A 27,465-nucleotide genomic window follows, 5' to 3' on the forward strand; every position below is an offset into this window, starting at 1 on the left:
CGCGAATAAAAATGAATGAAAGATATTCGACATTTAAAAGAAGTAAAAAGATTAGTAGAGATGTAGAAACAGATGAAACATTTTTGTAAAACATTTTTATGTATAGGAACTATATTTTGTAGATAAATTAATAAAGCAGAGTAAGATAAGTATTCCTTCGAATATTATAAAAATGTAAATATTAGCAAAAAATTATTTTACTCTGTTAGACGAAATTCCTATATGATATAAATATGTTACGTGTTTTATATAAGCAAAACTAGATTAAACACTTGTTTCTTTTTTTACTATTTGTAGATAAGTATTCGGATTATTTAAGTGTGTTTTACTAGTTTCAATATTCTGTATATTTTGTTGTCTGTTTAAGCTCTCTACTTCATTGTTTGAATCTAAATTTTTTACAATATTACAAGAACTGTGCATAAGTGATGTCATATCAATCATAGAACTGATTAATTTTTGTTTAGATCTCAATTCATCAGTGCACACATTAGAGGCACATTCAGTATTTCTTGTAGGAGTAATATATGTAGTCTGCATTAATTTATGTAAATTATCTTTAACTGCACTATTTACTTTAGGGAAAGGTGATTCTAATTTGTTAAATGATTTTTGAGATAGGCGACTTTTATCACATAAATTTGAATTTGTAATATTTTGTAAGCCTGTAAATGATTTCAGATATTCGCATTTTTTTAAACTGGTAAGGGATGTGATGTCGTTTAATGAATTACAAAAATTATTCCTTAATGGTTTCACAGTCTCTATTGGAAGACAGTGCATGCTATTAGAATGAGTTAACCATTTTGAAGTGGCATTAGACCGCCGTTCTTCTACTTCATGAAATTCATTCATACTTTGACAGTCTTTTTTTAACCATTTTGGGTTCATAATGTTATCTACAGTTTCATAAACTTCTGGTAAATTATGTTCGCTTTTTTCACTAGTCATCTGAGTAATAGATTCTATTTCCGAGCTATATTCTAAACTACATTGTTGTGAAACACTTTGCAGATGTTTTTCTTCATCAGTTTTGATGTCCATGTCTGAGTCATGTAAAGTTATACTCAGTAATTCTACTTTTTGGCAATTATTCCTCGCAGAGTTTGATAATGTGTTTAAAGAATCGTGTAATCTACAGTTATTATTAACTTTTCTTACATTTCCAAAAAGACCTTCTTGACCAATAACAAATCGCACTGGAACATTTCTTTCCTCTGAGATACTACCACCGCTATCTGAGAGTATATTAACGTTTTTAATGTCATTTATTGGATTTAACTCAACATGGATATTTGTATTATTTACTTTTGCACTGCTACTTAAGATGGTTTGGTCTATATTACTATCTAATTTTGTAGTAGATCGTGGTACAGAAATGCAACTACCAGCATCACTCATAGCACCGCCATCACCTTGTTTTCGAGGACCAAGATTATTATTTTTTGTATGACGACGTTGTTTTCTAAAAAATTTTCTAGCAACTCCACTTTGATGAGGATTATAAAACATTTCAACACAAGTTGGTTCAATATATGTTGTTACGGAATTATCAGATCTGTATTGCTGTCGATGTAATACAACTAAGTTCACATTAGTCATTTTTCTACCAACAGGTGAAACTTCTTGACTGGTTATAATATCTGTAACTTTAAATGCATTATAAGTTTGCGACCTATTGGTGTATCTGGATGAACCAATGGAATTTGAATCAGATGTAACTTGAGTAGCCTGAGAATTAGACATTGGAGGTACCAAATTTTGTACTAATGATTGCGTTGCTATTACAGGATTTGCATCAGAGATACTTCTTGTTCGACAACATTGATTTTTTCGTTTTTGAAACCAGCAACCCATTTTTAACCATTGTGACCTAACATCATTTCGCGCAATTCCATAAAAAAAGAGGATGAAAATTCCAAGTGAACTAGAAAAAAGGGAATATAAAGTAGCAAATATAGTTTCATCAAACGAAATGTATGCACTTAATGGCTTTGTTATAGCTGCTGCTGCAGTAATCCATGATATTAAATATAAAATTAAAATAATAATTTGACCCTTTAGTTGAGTTATTTGAGAATGTTCTGAGTCGTCAATATCGGATAAAACAGTCTGTGCACTGCGTGCACTATTCCTGCCTACAGAAAGATTTGTATTTGGTTCCAATAATTCTAAATCCATATTTTCCGTTGCTTGTGTACCTTCAGACAACTGAGCATTCATATCAACATTTTGAATTGAACATTTAATGAGTAAATGAAAAATAGATAAATATACAATTAGAAATCCAGCTGGAACAAACAATGCAACAAGAGCAGGAGCAGTTGTGAGAAAACAATATGAATATCCAGCGTATTCTCGTAAATTTATTGCGCCAGATATACCACAAATGATCATAGCTATACCCCAGCCGACTAGATACAGCCCTAATAATGGTTTTGGTATTGGTGGATCTTGAAGTTCATTATCCGGAATATCTTCAAGATCTGGTTTAGATAATTTTTTATACATATTGCTGTAAACAAATTAACCTTTTAATATTTGTTCATTGTATAGTTTTTATAAAATGTAAAGATTAATTATATACCTTGCAAATACTGCCATCCATAATAAACAACATAAAGACAAGTAATGTAGAATAAGACCAACACCTTGACAAATTGGTATATTTTCTGTTTGGTAAATACCAATACTATAAAAAAATGATAATAATGCCATAGCAAACCAAGTATTAATAACACAATGTTTTGCTTTTTTAGGCATAGCAATTGATGTGTAACAGATAATGTATGTAACAGACATAATAACTAAACATGTTACTGTTGCAATACTTCCAATATATATTGCTGGATTTGAATACCTAAATTTGGCGCCACTTATGCTGAAAATAGAAGTATTACAAATTAATTCATAAATATAAAAATTTATTAAATACGTACCTGTTACCATTGTAATCAAATGTAGAAGTATCTTGTAAAAGGCCATAATATCCCAATCTATTGCAATGAAATACTATTAAGTTATTTAATACATTTCTTAAATAGCAACCATCATTTGTCCAGCCTCCTGATTTATTTAATGTTTCATCCCAAACTACGGGTAATAATTTTTTTCCGGCGTAGTAGTATAAAGGTGCCTTTAGCATAATGTATACAGGCTCAGTTAAATTTTGTATTGACATTCCATCTGAAAAAAGATTCATATTATTATATTATTTTTACGTTTTAAATAAGCATTTTTGATGTTAGTTTTAATTACATACATAACTTGCTTCCAATAACACATGATGGAATATCCATATTATCATTGTTAATTATTTTAGGAAACAATCTACTATTGCTATATACAGAAATCATTAATTGATGAGCAGTAACTTCTTGTGAATATTGTAATAAAGATGCAGGTAGGTGTATTGATGCTTCAATTATTTTATCTTTTATATTAATCGGAGATGTTCTATTGTTTGTTGTACATTGTAAAAATCGTATTTCTGGATTATTATTGGAATACCATGTACATATTAATCCTGTAAAACTATCACGTTTCACTCTGAATTCTTCTAGTGCCATGTTTTTCTTGTAAAATTGTATAGATGGAGTAAATTGTATAATCTTTTCTACAGCTTTTATTAGTCGCGTGCAAGATTTAAAGGAAATTTCAGCTTTTTTTAAAATATTCTTTGGTACATTAATCAGAGTACTAATGACATCAATTAACATAGAACCAAGTTCTTTTTCTTCAGTTACAAAATTTAAGTAATTTTCTATAGTTTGAGTTATGAAATCAACTTCAATAGGATCGGTTATTTTTATGGTATTTCCTGTATAATTTTTGAATTTCTTCGCACTTTCTAATAAACTGATCCTTGTAAGTGAAAGATTAACTTTAGAAAATTGTTCTAAACTTTTTGTTATATGTGATATGTAAGGACATAATTCTGTGTTTAAATTCTCCCAATATCCTGTAATATTACATTGATAAGAAGCTTTTAAAGGCATTTGCATTAAACCTGATAAGTGGTTGCCTTCGCATGGTAATTCTGCCCTCCATCCTACTATAGTTTTTGGCCATGTATAAATACCTTTATTATTTTTAGTTACTGTAACATAATAATTTATTAGACTTATATTAAAATTTGAAGTATACATTTTATTTTACCTGCTAGAGGACAATAACGAGTTTCTTCAGAGATAACTATTACACTGATTGCTTTTGTTCTATTACCATTTACAGAAACTAACAAACAATTCCATTGGCCATTGTGTTCTTCTTTAACAGGAACAATACTAAGAGAACTATAAAAATTATAATTTTATTATGCATATATATAAATGATTTGATTTACACTACATGTATTAAATGCTAAAATACCTGTCCACAATGCCACTATCTGCAAGATATCTGTTATCCACTTTAATATTAGATAAACTTTTTTGTGGATCTAGAAATGTATTTAAATCTACAGTTTCAGAAGTAGTATTAGGATACCACAACCAACTTAGTCTTGCATTTCTATCTTCTGTTATACTAGGTGCTCTGCATTTTAAAGTTATAGAATCTCCAGCAAATACTACTTGATTATTAACTGGCCGAAGTTCAATTGTGGGAGGTAACCACTGACATTGAATATTTTCTGAATACTTCAATTTTTTCACAAATTCACCTTTGATATTTATAGGTGATACACATTTTGGGGCAGGACTGAAATATTTCAAAAGCTTATTACACTATGATACACATTATACCCTATATAATTACTAAATCTCTATTTTTGTATTTAAAAAATATGTTACTTTAATTTAATAGAACTGTTATGAATCCAATTACTAAACCAGTATAATTCACAGTCACATCTCCATGGATTGTTAGATAAATCTCTGAAATATAAATTAAAATTTGAGTAACTTTATTCAATTTATATGAATTCATATATTATATTTAACTTACTTACAACTGTTTTAAAGATTTCAGACCATAAAAAGTACCCTCCATTAAAGTTGTTAATTTATTTTCGTTTAACTTCCTATAATATATTTTTATAGATCAGTGTTTTTTTTTAAATACTCATGAGTATAATTATACGTATATATGTGCACACATAACAAAACAAATATAAAGAAAGTAAATAAAAATTGAAACTAGAGACTCACTTACAAGCGCTCTAAAGCCAGTAAATTATGAAATAATGATGGTTTCACCACACTTATGTTGTTGCCGGACAAATCACTAATAATCAAGTAAATAATATGTAAGATAAAAGAATATACATAAAAATATACATCAATATATTTTACAAAATCTGTAAACTTACAGCCTTTTCAAATTTGGCAACTTGCTAAATGTATGAGCATCTATAGTTGAAATTTGATTTTTACTTAAATCCCTGAATAAAAATTGAATATATTTGTAGCATTAATATATTCAATAATAAATAATGTATGATTCATAATAATAACAAATATATTAATATTCTTACAATCTCTCTAAATTTCCAAGACCATCAAAAGAATTTTCACCAATAAAAGTTATATCATTTTGCGATAAGTTCAAACGTTTCAAATTTGTCAAATTCTTAAATATGTTAGCTTCAATAGCATAAATATCATTCTTGCTCAAATCTCTGAAATATATTAAGTAATTAAAAATATTACAACTAAAAATAAGTGTTACTCTGTGTGCTATAGAATAATTCATAATAGTACAATTAGTATTATAATCTTACAATTGAACTAATTCCACGCTGACACTATCAAGATTGATATCCCTAATGTTCTGCAATTCATTACTACATTTAATTCGTAGCCATTCTGCTTGTGCACCAAGTTTACATGTGCAATACTTTGGACATGTCTGGATTGTTTCTCCTCTTGTTTGAATTAAAATTAAAAACAATAAAATAGCTCTCATTTTAAAAAAGGCAGATTTTTACCTAAAGAATATCAATTTTAATTAATAAGAAAATCGAAATTAGTAACTTAACAAATTAACGTTTACAAATTTTTTATAAAAGCAAATATTTTAAGTATAAACATTGAAAATATATAAAACATTGATACAATTATTATATATTTGAACAGAATTTAAAATTTCAAGCAAAATTCTTGTAAAACTAAACATATAATTTTCATTCATAATTTACAATATTTTAATATAAGAATGAGAATAAATAATAGAATGATTTCATGTAAGTATAAACAATGAATTTATACATAAACGTTAAATACTTACGACTATGAAAGGAATTTTATTTATCATATTGTTTTAATGTTATACGCCATATATTATGATTATTTGATAACTGTAAACATAATTATAAGAGAACAAGCTTACGGATATTTGTACACACTTCCCATAACAATAAAAGACAACTTACGAATTGTCATAGTCATAAACTATTGACTATATACATGCATATCTGTATCTAGAATTAATTATAGGCTGATTTTCACATATTACGTATATATTTTAAGAAAGAATTATTTTTGTTTTATTTGTTATAATACAGCTTTAAAAGATCACTTTTGAGATGTAAATTATAAGGAGATGTGTAAAATATCACAGTAATGTTTATGTAATAACAATATTCATAAAGATTTAAGTTGTTTTGAAAAATAACAATTTTCATAAGGATTCGTCATAATAGTTGAATCTAACCTGTAATTGCTCTTTAAATATTGTTGATGAAGTAAAGTATTTAATCATTAAATATCAAATATATATATATATGTAAAAGTCTGTAAACATCAAGCAAAAAGGTGAAAATATACAATTGGAAACATATTTTGTAAAAAATGTCTGCCTTTTTGTTTTATACTTTGTTTTATATTTTAATGTCAGGATGTATCATATATCCACCTACAGAATTTGTGTCAGCCGGCCTAACCATAAAAGATATATTTTCGAATTTGTTAGGCAGTGAAAATGAATTTTTTGTGCAATATCACATAAGAAAAAGTGTCATTACGTTACTTATATATTCTATGCTCCCGTTTGGTAAATATACTTATTTTTCTCTTATTCTAAATGTTGTACTGCTTGTTAAAATAAGTTTTTCTTTTAATTAGGTTATGCGTTTGGTTTAATTCTGTTTGGACACATAGATGCTGTCAATGTATTATTAAGTCATGTCAATTTATGGTCAATTTATGTTACTTGTTCTATATTGATACCACTATATACTTTATCTAAAATTTTAATATGGTCAATGAATAATTGGAGCAAGCATCCTATAGCGAAAAATCTTGCAGTTTACTGTAACAGCAATAACAATAATAACAGTATACCATGGACTACAGTAGCTTCTGATATTAATGTAGAATATCAAAGGTTATATATTAAACTGAGAAGATTATTCTTGTAATATATTACTCCTGAAGATAATTCAATCATTAATATTTTATTTTAGAATAGATAAGATAATACTTACTACAAATAGTATAACATGCGTAATAGCTACTGATAATTGGATAATTAAAGTTCTACCTTATACAGTAATGGTTGCCCATCAGAGTGATACAGCTTTAATAGTTAACAGAAGTGACACTCATGAAATGTCACCTGTGACAAGAGGAGAAGTTCAGTTTATTAATATTGAGGTATATTTTGTTATTCTAAATTAGTCTTTACCCTAGGAATTTTTGATTTTTTATTAGGACTTTACCTCTCATTAATTGAAGTTCCATTGATGTGTAGGTAAAACCTACTAGAACAGGATCACAGCCTTTTGACATACGATTAAATGTATTTGATTTTAAAAATCTGCAAGACAAAGTCTCTCGTCCCATCACTATATTACAAAACATTAAATTTCATAAAACTTTACTTGATAAATTCATTGATAATTTTAAAGAACATGTACAAGAAAATCCACATTATGGATATGCAGAGGTATTTTATTTACTTTTTCACAAATTTAATATTTTATTTCAATAAATAAAATCTAATTATAATATAAAAATGTTTGAAGGAATTAAGTCAATGTATAGGATGTATGCAAGCTTTATCAAATGTAAAATTACATAAACAATGTAGTAGTGGTATAGGAAGTGGAAATCCTGAAGACTGCATGGTATGTTACTGTCGTCCAATGTGGTGCATAGAATGTATGGCAAAATGGTTAGTATGTGATATATATATATATATATATATATATATATATATATTTAATGTAGGTATATTATTAAAAATATTTATTATAGGTTTGCATCAAGACAAGATGAAAATGCACCTGAAACATGGTTATCTTCTAAATGTACTTGTCCAGTATGCAGAGCACGATTTTGTATTTTAGATGTATGTCTTATACAGTCAATTTAAATATAAAACTAATATTTTAATACATGATTATATTTTTAAAGTTATCTTCGTTACATAAGATATTTTACCTAGTAACAGCAAGGAATAATAATAATAATAATAATAATAATAATAATAATAATAATAACAATAATAATAATAATAATAATAACAATAATATAACTGGGCATTGGAATAAATGGGCAGAAAAAGTAAGCAGTAAAACAATATAATGGCTAAATCATATCTTTTACGATTCATTGTGATATATGATATAAGGAATATTAATTTTACTTACTAAAGTTTTTATTAACATATTGATACCTTAAACATAATATTATATTAGGAAATCAATAATTATATAATCCTATATATTCTAGTAAAGTATATAAAATTACTGACAGTAAAAGATACGTTTGATATTTATTAGAAATAGTTTGAAATTAAGTATGTCGTATATTATTATATCTTGATTATAATGTTAAAGTGTATGGCTAATAGGGGTGTGCAAGATTCGGCAACTAAAACTTCAGGATGGGTTAGAAAAATTCAGGTATGATCAGTTCGAGAATTGGTGATCAAACTATTAAGCGAAGACAGAAACATCTGTTTACTGCCAATCCGATTTGATTTCAAATTGTCGATTTGCCCGAGTCAGCCTGAATTTTCCCGACCCATTCCGAATTGGTATTTTGAGATTTCGCACACTCCTATTGTCTAATACCATGGAAACATTAGGTATGTCAATATTTATGCGACCATTAATCGGGGAGCAATATTCATAGCCATAAGTTCTTGGAAAAGTAATTTTGCCGCATATGGTAGCCTAATTTGAGAAATTTGTGTTTTGTTTTTACATCCTTTGCATTCAAATGTATTATTCCTCAAATTGGCTATTGCGATTAAACCACAAAAGTTACATATATGTATCCGATATGGATCTGATACTTCGAATAAACGTTCTCTTAGAAATTGTGCAGCTCCATGGGAAATTTGACAATCACGTTCCATTTCACCAAATCGTAAACCTCCATCTCTGAACATTACATATCAACATATGAATATTAATATGAATAAATAAATATGAAGAACAAAAGAAGTATGTATAATTTACCTTGCTCTTCCTTCCATAGGCTGTCTAACTAAAATTTGTACAGGTCCCCGAGCTCTACTATGAATTTTATCATCCACCATATGTTTTAAACGTTGATAATAAGTTGGCCCTAAAAAGACTTGAGCATTTATCTTGCGGCCGGTATGACCATTATACATGACTTCATTTCCTCTCAGTTGATAACCATATTCTTGTAAAAGTGTAGAAATTTTTTGTACATTTACAGCGTCGTTAAATGGAGTAGCATCGCCAATTTCACCTACAAAAAAATATATTAGAATTAACTTATTAAATATACTATTCATTTTATATAATACTTATGTTGATAAGAATAAAAGCAAATAAATACCTTTATTAGCAGACACCTTCCCCTGTATACACTCAATTAAGTGACCAATAGTCATACGCGATGGGATAGCATGAGGATTAATTATAATGTCTGGCGTGAGACCTTCACATGAAAATGGCATATCCTCTTGTCTGTATTGAATTCCACAGGTACCTTTTTGTCCATGCCGAGAAGCAAATTTATCACCAATTTGTGGAATACGAACGCTGCGTACGCGTATTTTACAAAATTTATATCCTTCACTGTTCAAAGTTAACATTACTTGATCTACTATCCCAGTTTCACTATTACGTAAAAAGGTTGATGCATCTCGTTTTGTAAAACGTTTTGTTGTACTATCCAACTGTAAATATTAAAAGGATATGAAGAGATATAAATAAATTTGATTATTATAATTCCTATATGATTACATACCTCATCATCTGCTTCTGGAAGAGTAATAGTTTTACCTATAACTACATCATCTCCTGATACGCGAATTCCAGGAGCAATAATTCCATCATCATCTAATTTATCATAAATAGCATTACGCATCCCTTGACAAGTTTGGCGTGTAGGTTTTTCAAATTGCTCTTCTTGATCTCCAATTCTCTTGGATTCTGAATCCTTATAGGATCTATAGAATACAGATCTAAAGAAACCTCTCTCAACAGCACTAGCATTTAAAATGACACTGTCTTCTTGATTATAACCAGTATAACATAATATAGCAACTATACTGTTAATTCCAGCTGGAAGTTCACGAAACCTAAGGTATTCCATAGATCTGGTAGTCACTAAAGGTTTATGAGGATAATATAGTACATGTGCCAAAGTATCCATTCGAACATGAAAGTTTGTAATATATACTCCCATAGCTTGTTTACCCATAGCACTTTGATAAGTATTTCTTGGACTTTGATTGTGATCAGGGAATGGAATAATAGAGGCACACACTCCCAGAATCATTGCTGGATGAATTTCACAATGTGTATATGTTGTACAATATGCATATTCCTTTTCTTGTCTCAAATCTTCAGGGGACATTGCAATCATAACAGTTTCCTCTTCTAAAGTATCAATATATTCAACAACTCCGCTACCAACTAATTCTTGCCAGCCATCATTATTGTAATCTCTTTCTTTTAACATGTCAATATGTCTTTTCTTTAATAATAAGGTTTGTCCTTCAACAATTAATAAAGGCCTACTGATTCTTCCTGCATCTGTATATATTCTGATTTCACGATCTCTAATATCTCTTATCATAGATACTTCTGATACAATAATGTCCATTTGTCTTCTTAATTTACGTAAAGTAGCCATTAATTGATCTGGGTCTCTGTGAATACCAACCCAACAACCATTTACGAATATTTTTGTTGCATCAGCTATTGCACTTGGTGCAATTTCTTCTAAATTTTCCATAGACCATTCCTCTAAGAATTCAAGAATTGGTGAAGGTTGAGATCCAACGCTAATGTAAGCCATCAATGCCAAATTTTTTACTAGACCAACTGCAGCACCTTCAGGGGTTTCTGCAGGACATAACATACCCCATAATGTATTATGTAATTGACGCGGCTTGGCCAATTTTCCATCTCTTCCAATTGGAGAATTCACTCTTCTTAAATGTGATAGTGTTGATGCAAATGTTAACCTGTTCAATACTTGCGATACACCAGCTCTAGCTTGATGAGCCTTTTTTTGATCTCCCCAATTTCCTGTAGCAAGTGAATATCTCAAGCCATCAGTAATAATTTTAGTTTTTATGGCAAGTTCAAGGTTAAAATCTTTTCCCCTATCTATGAACTTCTGTGCATACAATCGCACTTCTTTCATTAAATTTTTAAATAGTCCTCTAAATAAGAATGCCAATAATGGACCAGCTAGGTCTAATCTTTTATTACCATAATGATCTCGATCGTCTAATTCTCTTCGACCTAAAGAGGCTGATAATAAACGGTGCACCATGTACCCGAGAAAGTAAGCCTTTTTGGTTTCACAAAAATCACTTATGCCGACATGTGGAAGCATTTCCTTTTGCAAAATTTCTCTAGCATATTTAATACGCTTTTCTTTAGTTACTCCAGGTCTTGCACCTCTAGTACCAATAAAATTTAGAGCCACGTTTTGTTCTTGTATTACAAATGCCTCATCTAAGGAAGGTTTCACCATTTCCATCATTTCAGGATCATCAAAATCATATATGATATGTTCTAAAATATCACGATCAGCTACAAATCCAAGTGCACGAAATACAATCATAATAGGAATTTCTTGTTTAATGTATGGGATAATTGCAATAATACGTTGACCTATAGCAGACTTTTTAATACTAGCTCCACTCTTTGCCATCATATTAATCCACAATGTAGATGTAGGACGTGAACTATGTTCCAAACAAGATCGAATTTCTGATTTATATGCATATTTACCGTCTTTCATACTAAAGACATAAACTGTATTTGTTGCCATTTTTTCTTGTGCAATCAGTACTTTCTCTGAACCATTAATAATAAAATAGCCTCCAGGATCTAATGGACATTCATTCAATTCTGTTAAATCACGATCAGATAAGCCAGCAAGTAAACAATATTTTGATCTTAACATAATTGGAATCTTTCCTATAAATGTCTTTTGATGTTGAGTTTCAATAGGATCTTCTCCATCTTTTACAATTGTTTTAGTTATATCTACATACAGTGGTGCAGAATATGTCAAATTTCTTAGTCTTGCTTCATTAGGCATCATAGGAGATGGAGCTCCATCTTTTTCCCAATGTGTAGGCTTAGACAAATAAATTTGTTCAAACTTCAATAAGTGTCTAACTGGATTTTCTATTTCGCCCGAAGTATGTTGTGCTTCTGCTTGTAAATCAATTTGTGGTGAGTCTTCAACAATTCTTTGAACTGACATTTCAATAAATTCATCAAAACTGTCAAGTTGTTGTCTCACAAGACCTTTTTCATCAAAATAGGCATTAATAACAATCCAACAGGCTTCTTGCCAAAGTTTTGACGAAATTTCTTCTGCATCTTCATCATCGTATTGATCTAAAAAAAAGATATATTTAGTCATAATTTTCAGCAGTTATTAAGATTAATAATTTTGTAATTTATATAACATTGAAGCATATAAATTACGAAATGAGAAAAATAATGCAGTTTCCTATAAAGAGGTAAAAAATAAAATATGTGTTTGTAGTTTAGGTATAATGATATCATATTTTTGAATAAATAATACAAATATTGATAATTTCGATATTTTTACATATTAACATTAGTATAAATTCTTACCATCTTCCAGAGAATACATGTTGTGGTTATGATAATTTTATATAATGTTAACAAATGCAGAGTATTATAAACTCTATACTTGTTCAGTGTTATCCGTGGTGCAATATAAATATTTTTAGACAATTGTAAATCAATCACCAATGCGGCCCCTACTGCAACGTTCTCTATTCCCCGGAAATGGTTCCATCCGCGTCCCTCGCGCCAGTTATTGTTCGCTGGTGTCACGGTCCGTAGCAGGGTGGAAATTTCCCTTTTGTCCGTGGTCCCTATATTCCTATGTCCATGATCCAATAAAACGAGAGACGAGACAGTAAATGTAAGCGAAATTTGATTGCTGCGTTTGCAACTATTGGCTGCCGACTAGTGATAATCGAGTGTCACTAGTCGAGTATCTACTGCCTCGTCTCGTTGAACCGCGGTTACATGTACGACCATACGTTGGACAGACAGTTTCCAGCGATCGCTACATGTAAAGCTACCAATAAGACATGACTATGACGTGCTCTATATCCATCGCAGACTCAAGTTTACGTATTTCCGCATAAAGTTAGCATATCGTGTAAATAAATTATTCATTTTATAAAATATTTATTATATATATACAATCTTTTCGGTGTTTAAATTTATAAGACTCAATTTAATACTATAGTAATTTATTAATTTAATATCATAATAATTTAGTAATAATACACACAGCAACAATTAAAATAAGTTTTGAATACTGTGATGAAGATATATTTGGTAGGGAAAATTTGGATCCTAAAAACAGTGTAAAATTTGTCATTTTAAAAAATAAACTTGTATGCTTATTTTGTATAGAATATGAGTTATTACTTTTATCATTTGGATCTTGATTTCCACATTGGCGATAACCTAATGTTGCTTTTCGTTTTGTTGGAACATATCCTGGAATATACAAACTAGGTGCGTCTAATCGTCCAGTTGATATAAGTCTATTAAAGTCTTGTTCTAAGGTGCTAGCAATTGGACCTAGATATGTAATTATAAAACATTATTATATATATTCAAGAAATTCCTACAAATTGTATATTTTTTTGATTACCCATAAAATGCATTAAAAACTGAATGCATGCTCCACTATGTAAAATCTTCGTTTTTCTAGTATCTATGGATAACATCCAATCTGGAACACCCATAATTTTTCTTACATCTTCTAGAAATTGTGCCCTATAGTAAAAAGGTTGTAAAGACATTTGTACGTGAAATTTATGATAAAATAGCATGTAGCATGTATACTTACACTACAAAGCGAGGTGGTTTTCTTATATTTGTATACTTCACAATGTCGTTATCAGGTTCAATATTAGCACATGCAAATCTGTCAGTCCCAAAATTTTTGTCGAAAATAACGATAGATCTTCCCATTGCAGATACTGTTCCTGCTAATGGGAAATTTGAGTCTGTAAAAACTTGTCTTTGAAGTCCTATATCGATAGGACCCAATCGACCTGATATATCTCCTACATAACATCTAAGTGGTAAATCAGGACCACATTCTTGTCTGTACAGATCATCCTGTGAAATAAAATTACTTTTATGAAAGTAAACAATGGCATGTTAAGACAGAAACTTTATATGGTTCTGATTAATATTACATTTAAAGGATCTGCTAGCTGTGTAAAGTAAGGATTCCATATATATCCACCAGCTACACATCTAGTATCCTTTACTTGAACAGCTGCATCTACTCCAACAGGATTTACATATATCGCCCAATTGTGGTTTCTTGTCTACAGTAATATATTTTTATATAATTTAAAATATATTAAATCTCTTTGAATGCCTTTATTAAGCATTTTATGTACTCACAATATTACGATCGTGTTTTCCAGGATGTCGTAATTTTATTTCAATTACCGTTTCACTTTGACTACCATCATGGTGAATAAGTTGTGTCTGTAATTATTAGTGTTAAATCATATTTTATATTTTGATATCATTTAAATTTATAATACCATTCTTATATAGCCATATGCAAAACCTTGTGGATGATGAAAAGATGCAATTGCTCTTAATTCTATAGCCTCAGATGGCGAATATCCCCTTTCTATAGTTGAACAAGCCCATCTCAAAGAAAAGAATTGTTAAAGAAGATATATATATATATATTTGTGTCTGCATACAATTTAAATATTAATATAGATACCTTAAATTCTTTTGCTTTTTGTGAATCACTATACTTCGACCTAGTATACTGTTTAGTCCAAATAAAGGAAGTATTGTATCATTGAAAGTTTTCATATATCGTTTTCTATTTTCTAAAGTGCCAAACTTTCCACTGAGATCACCCATTTCATACTGATCAGTTGTTCCTTCTCCTGCAGATAGCGTGTTACTTACATTGATACCAAATGGATTCCAATGTCCATACAGGGATGTACTTTCACATGGAAATTCTAAATCTTGCTCAATTGGAGTCTAAAATACGTAAACTTTCATGAAAATAAATAAAAAATATAAACAAATTTTATTATATTTCTGTTACCATATGTATGTGATATCCACTCATTTTCCCATCTAGACCATCAAGATTTAGTTCTATATTTGTGATATCATATTCATTTTGTTGTAAGAATTCTAATTTTCCTCTTAGCGAAATTATTTCTCCATTTCCAAACCAGTCTCTTGCTACTGCTTTGCGATGGTATGTTTCACTAATTCTATATAGAACAATTGATATTTTAGTCATGTTCGTAATAAAATTTATTAGAAATATTTCATATGAAGTTTCTTCTATGAAATTACATTGAACATGCTAGTCTTTCTCCTCTTGCACGAGGTCCATGGTCATCATATATCACTAAACTTTTACCTAATATACTATGGGGACCTGACAAAGGTAACATTGTATCCGTGAAGAGTCTTCGTGTTAATAGGGTCCCATAAAGCTTTTTGCCAGCAATGTCGACTGTACTATGTCTTGTTAGGTCACCCACACGACATAATGATGCTTCTGACATTGAACAATATTCACTAGGATTTGAATTCCATTCTACCTGGTAAATTTGACAGTAATATTTTGGGAGAGAGCAATTGTATTATAAATAGAAAACAAGCATATTAGTGTTATTTTATTAATTGCTGTACCTTGTAAGGATTATAAGGTTCACCAGCGCTTAAACATCTGCCTGTCCAGTTATAATAATCTTTGCCTGGTGGATTATCATGAACCATCCATCTAAATATTTAATATTAAATTAGACGGTATTGACATATATATATAATGGCTTTTTCTTGCAAAAAATTTGAGAAATATTATACCTGTGTAATTCTGAATTATTTAAAGCATTACCATCTGCATGAACTAAATTTTCTATTATAATGGTAGTATCCATTTGAGGGTCATTTTTAGGTTGACGGAAAATTATTTTCCCAACAATGGGATATCTGTATATTACTTGTGCAGTTACCATTGGTATTTGTCCAATATTATCTGGTAAATAAAGATTCAAGGTACCGCAGATCCATGGTACGATGCTCTTATTATCAGTTTCATTATATCTGAGGAGCAACGTGTAATCGTTTTTAATAAGTAAGGATGAAAATAAAGCGGTAATTATAAAAAGTGAGCGTAAATAAGTACTTGTGAAGAACAAGGCTTCTGTGAATTACACTATGTGTTCCTGAGAGTGGAAGGTATGTATCCCAATAAATTCCATTAAGTTTGGCACTCCCTGGCAAGATATCATAATGATACGATCCTTCTTTACGACCTTGAAGTTTCCCAGAAAGATCACCAATAGCATATTGATCTTGAGTTCCAAGCCCTGAGTTACATAATTATTTAGGCATTGTTGAACGAACAAACTAGGCTAGAGTAACGATTTAACTTGTTTACCTGCTGGTGGTACATCCTTTATATTGATATTACTTGGATTATACATTTTCTTAGTTGTTTCGCATACTTTGGCAAAGTTATTCGAAGCTTTTATTGGATCTGGGGGTAGTTCATGAATATTGTATGACTTTATCTTAGTAGCATAGCGTAATCTCGTTCCTAAATCATTGATTGGTGTCAATGATACGTTAACCCATGTTGGATCGAATGGAGTCACTTGAGATAGGGATACATCTCCTTTGATACCGTGAGAATTAATTAAAGTTCTAAATAGTTAAAAAATATGGGAAAAGAATTTGATAAGCATGTATAAATAAAATGGATAAAAGTTTTTCGTAATAATAAGTTTCACTTACTTGGCAAGGATAGGTTTTCTATGATTAATCTTACTGCAATGTAAAATGGAATCATCATGTTTCGGATGAAATATGACTAAATATAATTGACGATGTGGTCCGAGTAAATCAGTAGAAGGTAGTAGAGACAACTTTGAATCTTTGTATACGGTTTTATATTCGTTACGATGATCTACAGCTACTTTTATCTTGCCTAAACGTGCATCGATATCACCAATCGCTTTGCCATTGCCCGCGTTATCAGGATCAAAGACAGTTTGTAAAATGTTGCAACTTGATTTGTCTGAATGATAAACATTAAATAAATATATTTAATGAAAGTAAATCAGTGTTTTGCAAATCCGATATATCTTATAAAAAAAGTTGTACCTTTACTGATGTCAAAAATGTCTGTCACATAAATTTTCCAATAATGTTCTGTGTATTTTATACCTTGCAATTTTTTGTTATTAACGTGATACAAATTTACATAAATTATTGTATCGCTAATATTATCACCACCGTGACCACCCAGCCATCGAAACCATACGCTTCCCGCTATAGTTTCGAGAAAACGTGCTTCCGCAAATTTCTCTACATTCTTTTCTAGTACCTAAGAACGTTCGGAGAATTGCAATATTTTCGAAACAAACTTTACATTTTATATCTTAAAAGTTACCGTTATCGAAGCACAAATGGTTCTGGATGAATATGTGTCTTGGAATATTAGACCTTTGCCCCATAAACCCATTTCTCCGGTTAAACTTATGTCCGAAATTTCCACTGATCCTGTTTCATTTCCAGGCATATCGAGCGGTCCAACAAGTTCCGTTAAGTCGATAATGCTACATGTTTATAGTAGTGATTTTTAAATAAAACGTGTGACAGCGATATATGGGAAACAAATTTTTCCAAACAAGAAAAACACCTCTCTCCAATATGTTGTCTACTGCATCTATCGTTTATACGTGTGTAATCAACAGGAAACTGAGTAACTGACCAAAGCCATTGTTGGTCTGGATACTGAAGAGTAGTTTGAAGTGAAAATCGAATTCTTACGGATGTTTCTGTGACTTTTTCGAATCGAATTTCTCCGTGAAGACCGCCAGAAGAAATATATGCGGCAAGACGCAGTGACAAGCCAATGGTAACTATAGAGAAATAAGCAAATAATTTATTAATTTACATCAATTAATGATAAATTAGTCTATTTTCCGATTATTCTATTACTGTGGTCATTTATATATATTTTTTAACAGCATTAAACGCATCTTTTAAAGCTTTAAGAAAGATTTAACGATGATTAACAATATTAAATGCTAAAAATACGTATTTCCTTCTTATATGGACAAGTTTCACTCACCATAATTTAGTAAAAAAATCCACCACATTTTCTTAGATCATAAGATAACACTTAAAATACGTTTTTTTTTAGATTAATTTAAATCTTAATATTATTTTAACATAAAAATTTGTGATCTAGACCATACTACGACAAGCTGTTACCTTACAATGAAAACCAGTCAAGGCAAGGTTGTCTGTACTTTCTTATTTCTCCGAGCGGTTGTGGTGGGAGTGTTGTGTGGTCGTGAATAAGGAAAATGGTACGTAACTTTCTTATCGAGCAAGTATACAAAGTCATAGCGATTTGTATGGATACTTCATAAAAGATTATTACAATATATACATGTTACATTATAATCATGATTAATTAATAAATTTATGTATCTATTGTATAAAATAAATGAGACAGAAAAGTAATTTTAATTCTATTATTCGTGTAACTCAGTAGAAAAGCGATAAATATGAATTTTTTTTCCAAAAATAAAATAAATACATCTGGAGGGTTTTATTATGTACTATATTGTAGTACGTGTTAGTAATGTGTATCTGGGAATGTCCCAAAATATAATGATGGACATAATCTCAGTGACATAATTCGGCACATTGAAATAAGAGAAATAAATTCTAGGAACATATTTGTAATACTACTATGTGTCTAAGTAATAGCTGTATTTCCATCAGTCTTCATAGAATGCCTTATCATACGTTGACTCGTCGTTCAAAATTGCTAGATATTTACTGACAATCCTCTCGAATATATTGGAGTATCTGATCAGCATCTATCGGTGCGTTACAAATGAAAGATTTTAGATATCTTTACAAAATAAAAATATAAAGTTTGGTATAGACGTGATTACTTGAATAATATTTTTAGGTTTAAGCTATCTTCCTCGTTAACTTGTGATGCGTCTATACTTCATTAAATACTGAATTTGGTGGAAGCGAGCGAGCTTCGTTATATGACACTTATAGCGATCCTAAGCCAGGCTCTAATATTAAGTCGAGCCATATAAATAATTAACCATTAATTCTATCGTACTACTTTGTTATCGAAAGTGCGATAGTGGTAAATAATCTTTTGCACAGCAGATATCAATTGTTCTTAATTTCCTTTATGACAATTCAGTTTCATGACAATTGAAATAAATTAAACTCGGTAAATATCAAAGATATAGGGTTTGTTAACCATTTGAATTCCTGTAATATGTATATAAGAAAGGGGAATAATGAAATATACAGTATACCTTAATGTTTTCTGATCTCAAATATCGGACAGTTATTTTTAGTAACCACGTGCGTTGATCATCCCGGTGCACAAACCGGAAATTCATGTTACTTCTGAAATGGATAATCCTTAAACATTTTCTCTTACTATCGTATTTCATTTATTATTGTAATTTTTCTTTAGACAATTTTCATCTTACAATTTTCACAACCATCACCGATACACGATAGACATATTTGCTATTATATTGCGCATAATATGAGTTAAATATAACTGCGAGCATACAAATTTTGCAAATATTTAGCAGAACTTCTAAATATTAACACCACAATTTTTAGTTCGCGAGTTACAAATTTTTCAGAAATCATATTTTGTAAGCGTTGTATCGTATGTAATGATCGAATAGATAATAAGAGTTTAATTAGTTTAAACAATTACGATCATTTCTTTGATTTGTGACGGTGGAATTAGGACAGTCTACTACCGCTTTTGTACGATCGATGACCGCAAAAATGGTGACAGAAGATTTCTTCGATGCTCGATGTATGCAGGGCTAATGAGGGTTACGGAAGGCGCAAGGTCGGGGCACCGTCATAATCACTTTCCGAAGATCCTTGACTCACATTCTCGTTCTGAGAAGCAAATCTCAGCTGCGAAAAAGGGCTGTAAGGTGTTGGTCGACAGTACAATCCTCGGCAAACTGTTTTAGTCGAAACATCGAAAGGGTTGCTATTTTGAGGCAGCTCGCACTAAATATGGTCAGATAGGCGTTGGCGTTATACCCGGGCAAAGCACCCCTGCTCAAGCACCAGCCATGTAGTGGGGGAGATCCACCAAAGTTACTTAGACAAGTTCACTTCTATGATTCGGACAGTTGGTTCGTTGTGACCATCTCGTACCATCCTCTTACAAACCAACTGTAGCCATGGTAAGTAAGCGCCGAGTACACCATGATACCATCGTGATTTCGGATTCAGGCGATCAGGAAATATGCGAAAAGTTCTGTTCGTTGAATTTCTTCTATACAGTGGGATATATAGAAAGAAACGGAATGCCGAATAACGTACACGTGATTAGTGATGGAAACATGTTTGACCTGTTGTACGAGGGTAAATTTCGATGAGAGATCGATGAATTAAATAAATTGTGTCTAAATTGTACGCTTGGTGAATGAATTCGTCAAAGTGCAGAACTTGCACCAAACATCGCGTATTTGTGTTAATGAAGTGTAAACAGTGATCTTCGTTAGATTTTTGGCTGTTAGCCATTCCGTACTTGGACCTTATTATTTGCTTTCCATTCTGTGTGTTCAAGTTGTTACATGTACTTTTGGATTTTAATAAATCTTTGCGATCTTCTAATCTATGAAATTCCTAATCGGATTCTTAATTTTTGGATTTCTTAATAATTGCAATTTAATCGTGTATCTAAATTAATGGACTTTAGATTTAATTGAATTTTGTTTATGCAAAAATCTGTACTATCAAATTTCATTTAATTTCCATGTACACCTTCGTGTACTTGTTAGATATATTATAAAAGTAAAAATAAAGATAAAAGAATTACGTAACCAAATAGTAATTCGAGAGGCTGTACGGGATAAACGGTCTATATTTGTCCTGGCTTCTTTTCAACTATACCGTACGTGATAGAAGGATCCTATTTTTAACTCTTATGAGTAACGCCCTCCGAATTTTCTTCGATGTTATCCAAGCTAGCTTACTGCCAGCTAAATATAGTAATAACGATAATTCTTTATTTCCGCATATCTTTCGATTTTACGGTGATTTCCAGTCAATTAATTATTAGATAATAATTGGCAAGATATTTATTTATTTATCACTTGGTTTCTGTTCTTTGCAAGTAATTTATATTAAATATTTTACCAAACCCACTCTTTTCCTTGTTTCATATTTTAAATAAATTGAAACGTTCATTTTTACGAAAATAATACGACGAAAAGGACTTTTCTACGATTTATCGCAGACTAAGCGCTTTTAAATTCGACATTTCGTTTACAATAATTAAATATTGGAGAATACTTAATTTTTTGGTAAAATGAGTATTTCAACACTCGAGGAATCGCGAGTTACACTTGTACAGGTGCTAAACGGTGAGGAAGAGTAAGCGGAAGTTTGGCTGAAATTTTTATATTTTTATATTCTCCTTTCGTTTCAATAAAAATTACGTCGGATTATTGTAGGCGGATAAAGAGAAGAAGAAGAAGACGAAAAAGAAGGAGGAGGCAGCGCCTGCTCCTGCACCGGAACCAGAACCAGCACCTGCACCAGCAGAAGAAAAGCCACCAACTCCTACCGGTACCCCTAAAGAATCTGGTTCGACTAGAGCAAGTAGTCGGGGCAGCCGCAAAGCTAAACGCACTGGATCCAGCGTGTTTTCTATGTTTACTCAGAAACAAGTTGCCGAATTTAAAGAGGTACGTTCAAATGCCGTTCCAACGATATACGAGTAATTATCCAAAAATTTGCCATCGTACAGCGAACTATACAGTGAATCTCCATTATCAAATGCTTGGTGCATCAGTTACCGCAGTTTCTACGAAGAGAAACGAGATATCTCGCTGTATATCGTTCTATGGTAAAGATAAATGAAACGTATTATTTAATAAGTTGATCGTAACGTCGATCGAATCATTTTCCAATAAATAAAATTAAAATTAAAGCGTTGAAGAGTACGAGTTGCAATTATTATTTGGATGTACTTATGTGTATATCATTTTGTTCCACCAGGCATTCCAGCTTATGGATCATGATAAGGATGGTGTAATTGGGAAGAACGACCTTCGTGCCACTTTTGACAATGTCGGTCGTTTGGTTACCGATAAAGAACTTGACGATATGCTAAATGAAGCTCCTGGTCCTATCAACTTTACCCAGTTACTCAACTTGTTCGCAACTCGCATGTCGGGATCAGGTATCAACATATAAATTTACCAGATGATACGATTAGTCCCTCTTTGTCACTTTATATATGTATATTAAATTAATCGCAATTTCTTCTATTTTAGGTTCCGATGACGATGAAACCGTAATTGCTGCGTTCAATACCTTCGACGTAAACGGAAAGATTGATGGTGAAAGGTAAGCGATAAGACCTATTGGTATTGTAAGATTATTCATTTCTCTGAAAAAAAGGATAGAGAAAGGAGTAGAAAATTAAAAAATCCCGTGAAGTATATCGAAATATTTCGGAAAAGAAGTTGAGCAGCTTTCTAAAATTATGAAAATTATTCGTTTTCCTTCCGTCATAGATTGAGGCACGCTTTGATGACATATGGTGACAAATTCACCGCGAAGGAGGTCAATGATGCTTATGATAATATGTATATTGACGATAAGGGATTTATCGATACGCAAAGCCTTATCGCAATGTTAACTGGTGCGGGAGACGAAGAGGAGGAGTAACTTTAAGTGATCTTCAGCATTAAAAATGTCTGTTAAAAAAACTCTGTTCATTGAAAACAAAGTCTCGTATTAGCGTTAGGTCTGCTTCATCCATTTCCAAGTGACGAAATTTGATTGAAAAGCGAACACGAATCACTTACTTTTCATTGTTTCTTGACGATATAGCCTTTCAAAGGAAATCCTTTTAAAGATGCAAGTTTCAAAGATCGTGAGAAATAGCAGATTAGGTTCTTGGAAGTGGAAACAGCCCTTCTGCCGAAAAACGAGGCTTTGACTCTCCATATTATTGTTCATATAATAAAATTACTTTAAAACTTTACAATGATTTTCCTAATTTTGATCCGTCACAAATATCAACAGTAGGAACAGGTAAAAATAATAGAAATTTGCAATATCATTTGTTTGTTAAACATTATAAATCTTCTTCCAAAGTTTTTCAAAGATTTTAAACAATTTTAAACGAAAAGCGATTTTATATAATTCATCGAATTAGAGAATAATTCTAAGATCTATATATCAAGTATTATTGCGTTCTTTGCATTTTGTATACTTGTAAAAAGAATAAAATGATGTTTATTAGTAATATATATTGAATAAGATGTAATTATTCATAACTCTGCACATAAAAATATGTCATATTAAATTGTAAATTATGTTTAATATTGCCTAAATATTATAATTCCGCCAGATAAATTTGTGAGTTGCGCAACGTCGTGATTTGGTCTAAAATTAATTTTTTTATTTCAAAGAAGATAATGGTTTTGTTCGTACGATGTTTTTCTGCTTTAAGTTTGGCATTGTATCAAATTACATACGTGCCGATGACAATATAGCGAACTAAATTTAACTTATAAACACGTTCACAATTATATCGAATACAAGGAATGGAATCTATCGTTGTATAATTCGCAATGAATAATCTATTGTAGTATTATTGTTCAATTTGAAATTCGAAGGTTACAGAGAATTTCGGTGATTCAAAAATTTCCGCGGTTTATTAAAATTACTCATACTTGTTCTTTCTATTCAACTTTATTACTATCTTGTTACAAATCCTGTGAACGCATTATAATTTACGTATTTTATATGTTGGAGTCAGGTTGCCATTTTGGGCCGTTCGATGAACCTTTACTTACTTTACCGTCGCGGATGTAGCTAATATTTATCGGTACAAATCTGGGCACTACAAGAGGCTATGAGTAATGGCGATAGGATGATGGTGACAACGAATTCAGGTTCGATAACGAATCCACGGTCCACGGGAGGACAAGTATCAACGTAATACTCGATTCAGGTAACTTCTCGATAACTCAATCAGCAATTTGTCCAACGACTAACTAACAAACTAACTGACTCTCCCGTGATCCAAAAGAAATTGCCCTTATATACTCCTATCCGCACTTTTCGGGTCAATCTTTGTTTTTAAGGAGAGCCATATAATCATCTCATACTTCTGTCAGGTGCACCTCCTTCCCGTGACCGTGGCTACGTCCAGTGACCCGCTATGTCACTTCGAGCCCGAACCCATTGTCATAAAGTCAGATTGGAACATTAAAACTATTTCTTATTTTTATTACTTAAGCGTAGCTATAGTAAAAGTCTGGACTAGGGTATTGGGCTTTTTCCCAACATTCCGGACGGGAAATCCCGATGTTCTTTCATCTCCGAAATATATAATCAAATTTCTTCTAACCATTTATTTTAATATTTTATAGATCTCATAGATTTGTGATAATAACATTTTTAAGTCAAAAAGAATAAATTTTTCGCTTTCAACATTGCTTAAACGTGTACGCCTATAAAATGAAAACTGGAGGAATTATTCTATTGTATCCACGGTTCGCTGTTTTAGTATAGTGAAATATGACATTGCGGAGCTCATAATCTGTGACACGAAGAAAATATGCTGTTATTAATTAATATAGAAAACGACGAGAGTAACGACGTTAATAAATACCTTGGTGAAAGTTTCCAGGGATATAGGAAAGAAGCCACAGGCGGTGAGATAACAGGCTCGTCTCGACCTCATGAGTACGAGTTGCAAATCCTTTCGTGTCATTTCTCCAAACTTGTCCATTGGTAAATATATCCATGGTGCAGCGTACGCAGCATTAGCAGTGTTCATGCTTTCTTCTACTAGGGCATTACAACTGTACGTGAAGATCCATAGCTGACATATGTTAGTCGTTAAGAAAGATACGAGAGAAATGCGCCATGAAAGTGACAGCTTCACCTGTGCATCGTGATGCATTACGAGCGTAAATTTTACAGCAACGACGACGAGATATTTAATTTGTTCAAATCGAATATCTCGTTTTAAACGAGAAGCATAAAACCAGTAACGTTGAATTTGTAATATACTAACCAGAAGCGCTTGATATCCGACGAAACAAATCAATATGCTAAACGTTAACACTTGTCCGAGTATAATTACTGTAAATATCTCTTCGAGCGTGGTACAGAATCTAATGAGAGCTTGATGCTGTTGAATGCATTTTCTAAATATGGCGTAAAATTCATCCGAAGAATCCAGGTTTGTATCTTGATCAAATTTAACTTTGTCTCTCAGGCTTAGCACATTGGCTATTCTGTATTGTAATATGCGAAACTGACTAGCTACATGTAAGCACATAATGCAAAATATATTGTCGACGCAAAGATAACATACGCCAACCTGATACAAAGTCAAAGCCTGTACGCACATAGTAATTACAATATTATTTACAAATACATGAAATCGCCTAAGATTTTTATGTAAAATAGAAATAATATTGTACCTGTATCAAGTACGTCATTTCATAATATGGTGAGACATTCAATGGTAGGTCCAAGTGCATATGGAATATAGGTACCCTATCTGACTTGTTCTTCCCGATATTTGCTAAAATCAGATTGTCGATGAATTAATTCTTTTCTTAGAAACAAACCCATTTAAACCAGAAAATTGATAGACTGACATATTAGTGGCATGAAGATGTAACTAAAGATAGTAGATTGAGAGAGAAATGAGAAGACGCAGACGAAGTAGATGCACATTCGTTTCGCATCTGCTAGGACCGATTTTTCATACTGATTGTAGTTGAAATGCCAGAAATTCTTCTGCATATACACGACTAAATAAAGAAACTTTTTCTTATGTATAAATATAATTAACAATTTAAATAGATCCATGAATAGTCCCAAACTATTGCACGCGATATAAGTGCTGACCTGAAACATTAACATTAAGAAAGTTACAAGCTACAAGTTAAAGTTACAAGTTATGTACAACTCCCGATACACTTACGCTAAAATCTCCCCAAGAGAAATAAAGACCTCTCAATTGCATCCACATATTAAAGATAATTGCGAGAACAGTATACGTCACTAAGGCATTTCTGAACCATTTCTCAGCGAGGCTAGTGCTTAACCACAAACCGACGATCTTTAGATAGAAAACTGCTACACTGAAAGAAACGTCTTTATGATATTTCAAGCTCATATTGGATTTCATACGATCAGACACACCGATTCGGAATTTATAGGGGAGTCGGTCTATTAATTTTCGAAAAGTTTCGAAAGCAATTGCATCGATATATCGTGCCTTTGATCTTCCAATTGTCCTCTATCCTTATTCGTACGCCTTATATTTTGCGTAATGCATGCGATCAACCAGTTATGCATGATTTAAAACTCACCGTAGGGCTGAGTGGTGGGTGGCAGTTGGATGTGGCGACGGGTAAGTAGAAGATTAATATATGTATGCAGTCTGTCGAAGAACGTTGACGTCTTGTATGTCGTTTTAAGAAAAGAAGATTTGATTTTGAAAGAGTTCATTAATTTGGTGATAGTGAAAAGTCTGTGAATATTTTTATTGCTAATTGTGGGATAGGTATGCGTATACAAACACATATGGGTCAATAGATAATTGATACTCTTATTTATTCATTGAAAATTCACGTGTAATGTACAGCAAAGAATTGCTGTATCTACCTACGTCTATACGCTATGTACACCGTTATAGAATTAACATGTATCATGGAGTGGCTTCTATACACTGTTTTAGCAACGTAAAGTACGATGCTGCGATACCTAAAACCTGTATCGTGCTAGATGCGTTTGCCTAGGAATGTCAAAAATAATATAAGTCTACCTATCTAAGAACCAATATACGTATATATGTGCTATTATAATATATTTTATTATCTTTTTAAATCTATCGACCAACTTATTTATCTTATTTCTCTAAAACTTTTCGTTAA

At 31.4% G+C, this 27,465-nt stretch overlaps 6 protein-coding genes across 16 annotated transcripts; 2 read left to right on the forward strand and 4 right to left on the reverse strand.

The window, feature by feature from the left end:
- Positions 1-14: 14 nt before the first annotated feature.
- Positions 15-6,392, reverse strand: Remo (Remoulade). Of its 6 annotated transcripts, XM_076624818.1 has the most exons (15): positions 6,229-6,391; positions 5,723-5,929; positions 5,477-5,620; positions 5,312-5,383; positions 5,155-5,226; positions 4,952-5,023; positions 4,794-4,877; positions 4,372-4,701; positions 4,159-4,295; positions 3,263-4,099; positions 2,940-3,186; positions 2,588-2,881; positions 1,309-2,515; positions 1,162-1,238; positions 892-1,046 (listed from the first exon to the last, which is right to left on the reverse strand). In XM_076624818.1, exons 2-15 carry the CDS (start codon positions 5,905-5,907, stop codon positions 1,028-1,030), a joined length of 3,777 nt encoding a protein of 1,258 aa, XP_076480933.1. In that variant the 5' UTR covers positions 5,908-5,929; positions 6,229-6,391; the 3' UTR covers positions 892-1,027. The 6 variants fall into 6 exon arrangements, with proteins under 6 accessions (XP_076480930.1, XP_076480931.1, XP_033203535.2 ...); XM_076624815.1 differs by having other exon boundaries at positions 15-2,211; positions 2,278-2,515; positions 6,229-6,392; XM_076624817.1 differs by having other exon boundaries at positions 847-1,046; positions 1,162-2,515; positions 6,229-6,392.
- A 254-nt stretch (positions 6,393-6,646) lies between these two features.
- Positions 6,647-8,336, forward strand: LOC117164516 (E3 ubiquitin-protein ligase TM129). 2 transcript variants are annotated; one of them, XM_076624699.1, is made up of 7 exons: positions 6,658-6,755; positions 6,838-6,993; positions 7,065-7,326; positions 7,406-7,595; positions 7,693-7,887; positions 7,967-8,115; positions 8,199-8,336. In XM_076624699.1, exons 2-7 carry the CDS (start codon positions 6,981-6,983, stop codon positions 8,314-8,316), a joined length of 927 nt encoding a protein of 308 aa, XP_076480814.1. In that variant the 5' UTR covers positions 6,658-6,755; positions 6,838-6,980; the 3' UTR covers positions 8,317-8,336. The 2 variants fall into 2 exon arrangements, with proteins under 2 accessions (XP_033203543.1, XP_076480814.1); XM_033347652.2 differs by having other exon boundaries at positions 6,647-6,993.
- A 247-nt stretch (positions 8,337-8,583) lies between these two features.
- RpII140 (RNA polymerase II subunit RpII140) lies at positions 8,584-13,303 on the reverse strand. Its single transcript, XM_033347653.2, has 5 exons — positions 13,037-13,303; positions 10,173-12,793; positions 9,759-10,101; positions 9,410-9,668; positions 8,584-9,331 (listed from the first exon to the last, which is right to left on the reverse strand). The coding sequence occupies exons 1-5, from the start codon at positions 13,053-13,055 to the stop codon at positions 9,046-9,048; spliced, it is 3,528 nt and encodes a 1,175-aa protein (XP_033203544.1). The 5' UTR covers positions 13,056-13,303; the 3' UTR covers positions 8,584-9,045.
- A 369-nt stretch (positions 13,304-13,672) lies between these two features.
- Rsod (Related to Sod) lies at positions 13,673-20,538 on the reverse strand. 5 transcript variants are annotated; one of them, XM_076624557.1, is made up of 19 exons: positions 20,423-20,538; positions 18,159-18,381; positions 17,910-18,075; positions 17,621-17,843; positions 17,252-17,534; positions 16,896-17,161; positions 16,641-16,824; positions 16,319-16,558; positions 16,145-16,235; positions 15,803-16,053; positions 15,543-15,717; positions 15,204-15,475; positions 15,013-15,124; positions 14,867-14,953; positions 14,653-14,787; positions 14,298-14,572; positions 14,100-14,224; positions 13,871-14,026; positions 13,673-13,795 (listed from the first exon to the last, which is right to left on the reverse strand). In XM_076624557.1, the coding sequence occupies exons 3-19, from the start codon at positions 18,036-18,038 to the stop codon at positions 13,704-13,706; spliced, it is 3,096 nt and encodes a 1,031-aa protein (XP_076480672.1). In that variant the 5' UTR covers positions 18,039-18,075; positions 18,159-18,381; positions 20,423-20,538; the 3' UTR covers positions 13,673-13,703. The 5 variants fall into 5 exon arrangements, 4 of the variants coding, with proteins under 4 accessions (XP_076480672.1, XP_076480671.1, XP_033203267.2 ...); XM_076624556.1 differs by having other exon boundaries at positions 20,284-20,474; XM_033347376.2 differs by lacking the exon at positions 20,423-20,538 and adding an exon at positions 18,594-18,772.
- A 42-nt stretch (positions 20,539-20,580) lies between these two features.
- Positions 20,581-23,546, forward strand: Mlc2 (myosin regulatory light chain 2). Its single transcript, XM_033347380.2, has 5 exons — positions 20,581-20,727; positions 22,003-22,236; positions 22,550-22,733; positions 22,828-22,900; positions 23,071-23,546. Exons 1-5 carry the CDS (start codon positions 20,725-20,727, stop codon positions 23,222-23,224), a joined length of 648 nt encoding a protein of 215 aa, XP_033203271.1. The 5' UTR covers positions 20,581-20,724; the 3' UTR covers positions 23,225-23,546.
- A 1,269-nt stretch (positions 23,547-24,815) lies between these two features.
- Positions 24,816-26,705, reverse strand: LOC117164376 (odorant receptor 13a-like). Its single transcript, XM_033347377.2, has 6 exons — positions 26,511-26,705; positions 26,182-26,434; positions 26,002-26,105; positions 25,590-25,916; positions 25,182-25,457; positions 24,816-25,109 (listed from the first exon to the last, which is right to left on the reverse strand). The coding sequence occupies exons 1-6, from the start codon at positions 26,703-26,705 to the stop codon at positions 25,044-25,046; spliced, it is 1,221 nt and encodes a 406-aa protein (XP_033203268.2). The 3' UTR covers positions 24,816-25,043.
- Between the last annotated feature and the right edge of the window lie 760 nt (positions 26,706-27,465).

Source organism: Bombus vancouverensis, chromosome 15 (genome assembly GCF_051014615.1).
Source record: "Bombus vancouverensis nearcticus chromosome 15, iyBomVanc1_principal, whole genome shotgun sequence".
In the NCBI taxonomy this organism is placed as follows: Eukaryota; Metazoa; Arthropoda; class Insecta; order Hymenoptera; family Apidae; genus Bombus; species Bombus vancouverensis.